The sequence below is a fragment of the Helianthus annuus genome, chromosome 5 (assembly GCF_002127325.2).
Source record: "Helianthus annuus cultivar XRQ/B chromosome 5, HanXRQr2.0-SUNRISE, whole genome shotgun sequence".
NCBI lineage: Eukaryota > Viridiplantae > Streptophyta > Magnoliopsida > Asterales > Asteraceae > Helianthus > Helianthus annuus.
Genome location: NC_035437.2, coordinates 37,649,125 through 37,659,997, shown reverse-complemented (window position 1 = coordinate 37,659,997; position 10,873 = coordinate 37,649,125). Strand labels below are relative to the sequence as shown.

The 10,873-nt window shown below is 38.0% G+C and overlaps 1 protein-coding gene across 1 annotated transcript; it reads right to left on the bottom strand.

Moving 5' to 3' along the window:
* Positions 1-1,386: 1,386 nt before the first annotated feature.
* On the bottom strand, positions 1,387-5,097 carry LOC110942986 (putative disease resistance RPP13-like protein 1). Its single transcript, XM_022184746.2, has one exon. The coding sequence runs from the start codon at positions 5,095-5,097 to the stop codon at positions 1,387-1,389; it is 3,711 nt and encodes a 1,236-aa protein (XP_022040438.1).
* Positions 5,098-10,873: the final 5,776 nt, after the last annotated feature.

Here is a 10,873-nt window from a genome sequence, read left to right as displayed (position 1 = left end):
CTGTGCATCGATTATCGTGAGCTTAATAAGGTCACGATAAAGAATAGGTATCCTTTGCCGAGGATCGACGATTTTTTCGATCAGTTACAAGGGGCAAGTTATTTCTCGAAGATTGACTTAAGGTCAGGCTACCACCAACTGAAGGTTAGAGATGAAGACGTACATAAAACCGCATTTAAGACTCGTTATGGTCACTATGAGTTCCTAGTGATGCCTTTTGGGCTCAATAATGCGCCGGCCGCATTCATGGATCTCATGAATCGCGTTTGCAAGCCGTACTTAGACAAATTCGTCATCGTTTTCATCGACGATATCCTTATCTACTCGAAGAACCAAGCTGGCCATGAGAAACACCTTCGCTGTATTCTCAAACTCCTGCATCATGAGAAACTCTATGCCAAATCTCTAAGTGCGAATTCTGGCTTCGAGAAGTCCAATTCCTTGGACATATGGTTAGCGAGCGTGGTATCCAAGTGGATCCCGCTAAAGTCCGACACTTTTGTAAAAATGTTTAATAAAATTGATTTGAATGCACAAGGCACAAACTCTTTATAACTTGGGATAATTTATAATTAAGTCTTGTAAAGAATTCCATGTTTACTATGCGTTCGGTCGCCCGGGTCGTGCCGGGTTAAAGTTTAATAGACACACCACATAGCATAAAACCGGGCGGGAAAGCCAACGACTATACTTTTATAATTATGGACATAATGCCGGGTGTACGCCTACACCCGGATGTCAAGGTCGTGGCCATTTCGTAAAATGCTGCCAAGGATATCTGGGACATGGTCATTAAGCCCTCAAAGGCGTAAAGCCAACAAAACAAATTTTTAAACGGGTCACATTGATAATACCCAACTACTAATGAGTTGGGGTCAATTGCCCGACCAAGCGGTATTTTAAATACCGTAACCCAAGCCCGTATAACGGAAAACAAGTTAAAAGTATTTACCAGTGTAAACTGACGTATTTTTCCAAAAGATTAAATGCAGGTACTAAGCGTAATTGGCTGGATAATTCTCCTTAGCATCAATAAAGAGTCTCGCAAGCTTAAGATGCCTATGTCTGTTGAACAACACTTATATTTTATTTGATCCCCTGTGGATACTTTTCGACTATTCGTAATACATTGATATTACAAACAATGGTTGAAATATAATTATCTTTATGCTTCCGCTGTGCATTCATATTTTGTGTGGTTTGACTATATTGTTGCCAACTACGTCACGGTAATCCCCCACCGGGCCCACCGGTGAGACACGTGGAAATCGGGGTGTGACAGAAAACTAGAACAAATTGAAAATGTAGTTGACAAACAAGTACCTGTGGTTTATTTGGATGCAGGGGATATGAGAGATGCGGGGCCAGTAGTGGGAGCCTTTTCCATTATGAAAGATATGGGCATAAAGCAATTCTCAAGCTCAAAAGGGAAGGCAACAATGTCACTGGCAGATGTTTCATATGTAAGCATTTTTCAATACTGAGATGTTGAAGGGAGGAGAGGTGTTCGAGTCCCATTGAAAGTGATTCCAGTTTAAAAAATATTTCTATTTTTAGAGAAGTAAGAGATGACGGAAGAAGATGGGACAAATGACGAAAATCACTCACACTGCGATCACCACTTAAAGTTAGGTCAATGAGAGAAGATGGAAAATTCAGAGGGCCCCATTCTGAGATTGGCTCTTTCAGTCCCCCAATGTCAAGGGAAACTAAATTGGGAGGCCAAAACCCTCTATCAAAGGATAAACAAAAACTTGGACAGTTTATGATTATAAGGTGTCTTAATGATGTGAGATTCGATAGTTGAAATGACTCAATACTCGTACAATTTGATAAACAGAGAACGGTGAGGTGATTGAAGTTACTAAATTGAGTTATTGATTTCAGATCTATCCACTCACCTATAAACAAGAATTCAAGCATTGGCATGTTTGTGTTGTTGATCCCTTTCGTTAGTTTCTTACAATCATATATCGTAACTGACTTGAGCTTTTGCTCCCCTCCTATTTCTCTTGGGAAGGAGACAAGTGTAAGTGAACTACAACCTTGTATACTAAAATACTCAATGCTATTTGGACAATAACAATGCTTCATACTCTCGCAATAGAAGATCTCCAAATACCTGAGAGATAATAAAAGGGTGCTTTCAACATTATCCACCTCTTTCTCTCCTAAACTCACCAGATTTTTACATCTGCGTACATCCAATTCCTTTAAGTTTAAAAGGACCTTATTTGTCTCTTCTGAATCCCACAAGTAACTTATTTCATCACAATGCCATATGTATAATTTTTCAATTGCCTTAAGATACATAATAACACCTCTCCAAGCTTCATTTGTAAGCCCTACAATAGATGCTATTCCTAACTCATTGACTAATGAAGCTGCTTGAACGAGACTTCTCAATGCATTAACACCACATATGTGTATACTTAAAACCCTTACTGAAGGTAGTGCTTTCAATGAAATGTCAATCAAATTGGGACAGTCGTTTATATAAAGCTCTTGAAGGCATGGAAACACTGCATCTAAAACCATGTTATTAGTTGACCATACCTTCCATTCACTCATATTTTGAAATTTTAGAATTTCAAGTGAAGGGAAGGAAACAACAGTTGTAGTCCCAATTAACTCCGAACCTATGACTTTAACCTCATCCATGCCTTTAATAAACAACTCCTTAAGTGAAGGTAGCTGCCCAAATGCCGGAAGAGATGTGCATTTGCTACAACCATGTATGGAAACATTAACCAACTTATGAAAAGATGGATCACCAACCCAATTTGAAAGCTCTTTTCCTCCATATGACATAATTGCAAGCTCTTTCAACTTATCTCTACTAGGTTCGAGCATATTGAGAACCTCCTTTTCAATTGGACCACTTCGTGAACCATCAGACCCATCAATCCATTTCAGCTCTAATTTAGTAATCTCTTTTAGAGATAAGTTCACTTCCCGTGCTTGCATTACACTTTGCACTCTCTGCAATCCCCCAATAGAAACAATCCCATGGAGATTCTTAAATCCCTTAAGGTCGGTTATTGCAAAACCATCTTCTCCTCCAATGATGATCTTGTTGAGAGTATACAGACTTTTCAACTCACCAATCCCCAAGGGCATCTTTTTCAAAAGCGGGGTATCCCTTATGTCCAAATGCCGCAACTTTTTAAGCTTTATGAAGCTTTTAGGCAACTTAGTCAAACTTTCACAACAAAAAACAATCAATGTTTGTAGATGATAAAGATTGCCAACATTCTCTGGTAACTCGGTGATTTTAGTTTGAGATAAATTAAGATACCGTAAGTGCTTCAAATTACCAATGAACTCTGGTAACTCACTTATCTCAAAACAACTCAAAGAAAGAACCCTTAACAATGGTAACTTAGGAAGTAAGTTAACCAAAATCTTATTGGACAAGTAAAATGATTTCGAACTTTCACCCACCCCAACAGATACTGCTAACAATGTTCTCAAGCTTCTTGCTCTTTTAAATGCCTCAAACTTTTGGTGGCCTACATATTCCTCGCGAGTAAATGACATATGGCGATACTTCTCCAAAGCTTCTGTCTCAGTCGTCATATGATTTTCGAATCTTAGAAAATGTTCTCCAGCAACAAAGGTGGACAAGTCGTTCATTAGGTCATGCATCATAAATAATGATTCATCATTAGGTGCATGTTGAAAAAATGACCTTGATAATAAAATTTCAAAATATTCATGGCCCAAACGTTCTGGTGACTTGGCTGCATTGGATTGGTTAAAAAATCCTTCTGTCGTCCACAGTAAGACCAAGTTCTCTTCGTCAAACAAAAAGCCCTTAGGGAACAACGAGCAATATGCAAACAACTGCTTTAAATTTGATGAAAGATCATGGTAGCTAAGCCTTAGAGCTGGAACAATCTTATCACTATTTTCTAAATTCCAAATCTCACTATTGAATACGTCTTCACAGTCTTGTTCATTTGTTCTTGCCTTCAATAACGTTCCAATTGCCTTCAAAGCCAAAGGCAAACCAGCACACTTTTTCACAATAGCTTCACCAAGTGGTTTAAGTGTTGTGTGTGAGTCAAAGTTCTGCACACCTAATGCATGTAGAGCAAATAAAGATAAAGCGTCTACATGCGACAAAGTCTTGAGAGAATCTAGATGATTAAAACCTAGCTTTATGAGCAACTCTTCTTTACGAGTTGTCATGATTATCCTACTTCCATGAGCACATGAATGAAATGGGCGCACCAGGTTTTCCCAATCGTCATCGTTTTCATGCCACACATCATCGATTACTAGTAGGAATCGCTTGTCCTGAAGTTGCTTTGTAAGATCCATTTGAAGTTGATTTAAATCTTCAAATTCCCTCCTTTCACCGGACACAGCTTGAAAAATGATTTTACTTATCTTAAAGATATCAAAATCATCAGAAACACAAACCCATGCCTTGAGTTTAAAGTGACCCTTCACCTGTGGATCATTATACAAATGTCTAGCTAGAGTGGTCTTACCAACCCCACCCATACCAACTATGGGTAAGATGCTAAAGTTTTCCTTGGATGACCCATCATCCCCTAACAACTTGTTAAGCAATTTCTCTATCTCACTTTCTCTTCCAACAACACTAGACCCATCTGGCAAAGAAGTTTCGTTTCTTCTACTAGTACTTTTTGGCTTTTCATCTTTCACAATCAAACCTAGATCAGACTTTTGTTTTTCTAGTAGTTGTAACTTGATGGTAATGCTATCTATCTTGGAAGACAACCTATGACTTAGTGAAAAATTTGTGCAGCAAGTCGGGATGAGCTTTCTTACCTTGCTTGTGACTGCTCCTGATTCCTGAGTCAGCTCACGGTGCATAGCTTCGGTAGCCACATCGTCAAGTACGTCATCAATATCATAAGCCAAATGTTGGAGACTGTTAAGCCATAGTCCAACAGATTCATGAGTAATTTCCTTGTGAGAAGCATCATTAAGCAGAGCTTTAATGTTGGACAATGTGGTCTTCAATTCATTGAGCTCGGAATGAATCTTCTGAGAGCGAACATACTTCTTGAAGGCTTCATCGGTTAGCTTCTCAAAAATGACACCGAGGAGGGCTTCAGCCATTGTTAACAGTGAAGAAGTGAAATGGAAATGGGAGTAGGTGGTTTGTATGAGAGGATAGTAGTTGGTTTGTATGGGTGCACAGAAACAAACCCAACGGATGAAGTCATGGTTTTATAATAGTCATTTGAAGTAATAATGGTCTGATGAGAGGATAGGAGTTAAGATAAGATATGAGTAGACATCCATTATTATTTGGCATATTCTGCAAGTGGTGATTTAAATATGGGTGCACAGAAACAACGGCTATAGTCTTTGGAAGTATATAGGGTAATATGAGTAGACATCCATTATTATTATTATTTGGCATTTATTTACTACATATATATTTTCAAGTTGAGGGAATACTGTCAGGTAGCTTGCCTGACACTTCCTTATTAGACTAACCTATTTTTAAATTAATATTACCTCCATTTTAAAATTAAGGTTTTGGCTTTTATTTAAAATTACGTTTTTGCCCACAGTTTAAAATAAATTTTCAAGTTGAGGGAATAGTGTCAGGCAGCTTGCCTGACACTTCCTTATTAGACTAACCTATTTTTAAATTAATATTACCTCCAGTTTAAAATTAAGGTTTTCGCTTTTATTTAAAATTACGTTTTTGCCCACAGTTTAAAATAAAATTCTATTTTTGCCCCTGGTTTAAAATTACGATTTTGTACTCAGTTTAAAAACTCATTTTTAATTTTATTCCCAGTTTAAAGTTACGATGCTCCGGCCGCTATATCACCCTGTGGGCTGATTTTTTCACCGATGGCAACCTTCGATTGCCAGTGACTGTGTTTGTTGCTGAGGTGCTAGAGTACTATCATCTCCATATCTCCCAACTAAGTCCATTTGGGATGTTCAGGGTTAGGAACTTTGAGTACACCTTTCGTGCCCATAGGTTGGACGTCACCGTTGAGAATTTCCGGCGGTTTTACCAGTTAACAGTGAACACCGGATTTTTTTCTTCTAATCAACGACATGGGAGTTTGAAGTTGATAACACCCCCCAAGGGTGTGACTGGTTGGAAGAGGAAATTCTTTTATGTCCTATCCTGTGCGGTCTACGCCCATATGACTTTTCGGGACGTAAATGTGGGTGTTACGGATGAGGATATTCCTGTTGCCACCGCAAAGACTGTGGATTGGTTCTCTAGGCTGCGACCTATTGAACTCAAGAAGTTAGACAACAACCAGTTGTGGGTGTTGCGGATGATGCTCAGCAGGCCGGATAGGAAGGCAAGGCCCGTTCTTCGGGAAAAGAGTGGTGGTAAGCTTGTTACTCTTGATTATTTTCCTTGCTTCATTATCCTTTTGTAACAACTGTCACTAAAATCAATAATTAAGACGATAATTAGTCAATAAGAAAACCCTAATTGAGACACCCAAGTAATTTTGTATTAACCCTAAAATTTTCAGAACAATCGGAATTAGGATCAGGGCCCCTAAAACTCAAGGGGGGCAAACCCTAGTTGGACGTTTATCTAAATAAAACGTTGCGTAGGTCTGATTGGCCAGATGTAGCAACTCAGCAAGGCTAGTCCCGAACCTAGGCTGCCTATATTTAGACTGCTTCCCTTACGGACCGTAAGGGAAGAGTCATACAATCCGTAAGCGTGGCCAATTTTGTGTATAAATAGCAGGCCTTGGGACTTGATCTGGGAAGTTAAAACGACGCTAAAATTCCGATTTTACGTCGAGTTATATCAGTATTCGTTCAAATTAACACACACGATCACGAAGTACTGCCGCAATCAGGGTAATAACTCGATCACTATTACGATTCAACGTCCGATCGATTATAACTATCCAACGATTGTCCGAGTGCTGCTCAAATTGAGCTTGTACTTTGATTATTCGTCGTGATTTCGACTTGAATATTTGAGTGCTGTTCGAATTCGGACTATGCTCTGTTATTCGTTGTGAATCCGATTGAATTATTAAGTATCGCACTTGTTAATCGATGTGAGGGTTTGATCTCGTGAATTGACGTAACTGCTGTATTCAGTTACTAACCCGTTGTGTGTGCATTATTATTAAATTAGGTTTAATCAAGGCTAATCAGTAGGCTTATACCTTGCTCGATAAATCTGCAATGTGAGTCATTCTCTTTTTATCAACTGTTTTACAATACCTCAAATTATTTTCAAAACGTTATAATTACAGGGATTAAGTCGTGGTTATCTTGACCGCTGGCTAGTGGGGTATTGTGCACATTACTAATTTCTCACAGTTAGGCAATAAGCCCTAACAGTGGTTAGGCTAATAAGACCCAATAGTGACAAAACGTCACTAATTGGGTGACTGGACCCAATAGTGGTATGACCATCGTCACACGGGTGGCAAGGCCAGATATTAATTAAGATACTGCCATAGTAATCGCTCTTATGCTGTAATTTATAACTATGTGTCATTTTATCAAAATGAATGATTCACTCAGTATTTCCCCGCTGACAAAACCTTTTTACAACATGTTTCAGGTGACTTACTGAATTAAGTACACGTGCTACGGAGCACTATCAAGCTTGAAGTGGTGGCTCAAATAAATAAATAAACATGTTTGTAAAATAATGAAATTATGATATTTACGGGATTTATCCCAAAAGTGTAAATAAATAATACTCGAGCATTTTCCAAATTTAAAACGATCCTGTTAAGACTTCCGCTGTAAACATAAATACCACGGGTTTTCTGTCCCGCGGCTTCTAGACCGGGTAAAACCGGGTCAGGGGCCGTGACAGAAAAAGGTGGTATCAGAGCCACTGATCAAGCCACTGATTTAAACCTATTAAGTATTTATTTAAATTTTCTAACTGTCATTCTATGAATATATGTTTTATTATCTGATTAATTAAGTATAGGATGGGCAGATCTTTATAGGCTAGCCAATATAGCAAATAATGTAATTCCTGACCTAAGCTTTAGCACCTTTATCTTATTCAGTAAAATAAATTTATAAATAAAACCTAGGGTGTTTTAAATTTCAGTTGTTTTGGTAGTTAAACAGTATGAAATATTATTTCAAAGTTTTCTACCAAATTTGTTATAAATTCTGACTTAGTCATTATATGTATGTAAACAGCATGAGTGACTTGTCTGATGCCCTTCAGAATTTAAATCTTTATCCAGTAAGAATAGAAGTTTCCAGAGATTTCAATAAATATATACCAGACATAGAAGAACCTATAGAATTCAACGCTGTACCTTTCGAAAAACCCAGGCCTAAGAAAATAGAAATTGGGGAAAGCTCTAGGCAAATTGAAGGATTACCATCTCAGGAAGAGTTAGATTTCATATTGATAGATTATAATACTATCAAGTTTGTTAATGAAACACAACTACCAATTAACGTAGAACCATCTATTCCAAACCCTTCAATCCACTCGCAACCTTTAGGAATAGACGAATGGTTGACTAATGAAATACAGTTACAAAACAATCCCTATAAGCTTTTTCCTCAGTTCAGTCTAGAACCTTTACCAAATCCACCAATGAGTAACGAGAATATAGCTAGACTCTGCTACTTTGACCAAGAACTAATGAATGTTGGGAATAGGATCCAAGAGATTGGGAAACAGATCTCCTGGAAATACGATTAGAGGGAACACCGTTACTAGAATATCATCTGATAAAAGGATAGGGGATTTATGAAATTTTGAATGTGTAATAGTAATAGTAAAATCAGTATGTGTAAAATAAATAATAAAACGGTTGTATATAGAAGCATGGTATAATAAAATTTTAGAAATTTTGGTTTGTTTACGTAATTATGTACAATTAAGAGTAACATAGGATTACTTCCAGTATACTAATTATTTATCTATAAATTAGTTATCCGATGGAAAACGCTAATAATGAACCAGTTAACGAGGTTAATCAATCTGAGCAACAATCAAGGGATCAATATATGACTAGACAGGATATAGAAAATATCGTTGCTCAAGGGATAGCCAATACTATTCCAACAATAATTGCTCAAGGGATAGCCAACGCTATTCCAGCAATCATTGCTGCTGTTAAAAATCCGGTAGAACCACAACAAATCATTCCTAGCAAACGTATTTCTGAAGATAACTTCAGTAATAGCGTAAACGGAGGCAATGATTATGTTAATCATAATGAAGAACCGCGACAAGCTCCGCTCCCTAAGAAAAGGAAAGCTGCAACGCCTGGTTGCACTTACAAGGAATTCCTTGCCTGTAAACCTGTAGAGTTTGCAGGCAATGAAGGGGCAACTGCGGCACTGCGTTGGTTAGAAAAAACCGAGGCAGTGATCAGAATAAGTAAATGTGTTGAGGAAGATAAGGTTATGTACGCTTCGCACCTTTTCAAAGAAGAAGCGTTAGAATGGTGGAACACAGTGTTACAAGCTAAAGGAAGTGACGTGGCCTATGCCATGAGTTGGGAAGAATTTAAGCAATTAATAGAAAGAAAATTCTGTCCCGAATATGAGAAAGAGCAAATGGCAAATAAGTTTTTAAGTCACCGAATGGTGGATGTAGATTGTCGAGGGTATACTTCAAAATTCTTTGAGTATGCCAGAATTGTACCTACTCTGGCTTCGCCAGAACCGGTACTTATTTCTCGCTATATCTGGGGTTTGATTAGTGAGATTCGTGACATTGTCAAAGTTGCGAGACCCCGCATGATTGACGATGCGGTAGAATTAGCCAACACTCTAACTGACGGACTGGTACGCACTCGAGAAGAAAATAGAAGGAAGGATTTAGCCCAGAAAATTTCCCAAGAATTCCATATGGGTAATAGTAGCATTTTCAGAAAAAGAGGAACCGGACGATTTTCCACTATCCCATTTTGCAATACCTGCAAGGGAAAGCATTTTGGAAAATGCAAAGGATGCTGCAATTACTGCAAAATTCCAGGACATCGAGAAGAGGATTGCAGGAAAAAGAAGGCAATAACCTGCTATAATTGTGGAGAACCCGGACATTTCAGAACAAACTGTCCGAACTTAGGCAACCCAGCAAACGAAAAGACGAAAACTGCAGAAGGGACTACCAAGAAAAACGCAAGAGCTTTTCAATTAACCACTCAGGAAGCTGAACTAATTCCTGACATTATAGTTGGTACGTTTAGTTCCCAAACGTTTATGCAAGTATTATTTGACTCTGGTGCAAACCAAAGTTTATAAATACTTCATTCTGCCAAACCCTTAAATTACCCTTAACCAACCTTAGGCAGACTTTTATAGTTGAAACGGCAGATGGGAATATCATTAGAATAAATAAAATTTTGCGAGAAGCAAAGATAGAATTAGGATGTAAATTTTCTACAAAACTTGTTACTAATAAATTTAGCCGGATTCGATGTTATATTAGTAATAGATTAGTTAATTGTCACACCCCGATTTCCACGTGTCTCACCGATGGGCCCGGTGGGGGATTACCGTGACGATGTTGGCAACAATATAGTCAAACCACACAATTATATAATGCACAGCGGAAGCATAATTTAAATATATAATTTCAACCTCTGATTGTAATATCAAAATGTATTACAGAAGTTGAATATCCACAGTGGATCGTAAATACAGATAAAGTATTGTTCCATCAGATACTGCAATCAAGCTTGCGAGGCTTATCCCGACGCTAGGGAGCTAATACCAGCCAATTACGTTTAGGTACCTGCACTTAATCTTTTTGGGGAAAATACGTCAGTTTACACTGGTAAATACATTCAACTGACACATTTGAAAATGTTTATTTAAAATTGATTTGAATGCACAAGGCACAAACTCTTTTATAACTTGGGAAAATTCATAATGATCTTGTGAA

Bases quoted from the DNA above. Each gene is read 5' to 3' on its own strand.
- LOC110942986 (XM_022184746.2), bottom strand. From the start codon at position 5,097: ATGGCTGAAGCCCTCCTCGGTGTCATTTTTGAGAAGCTAACCGATGAA.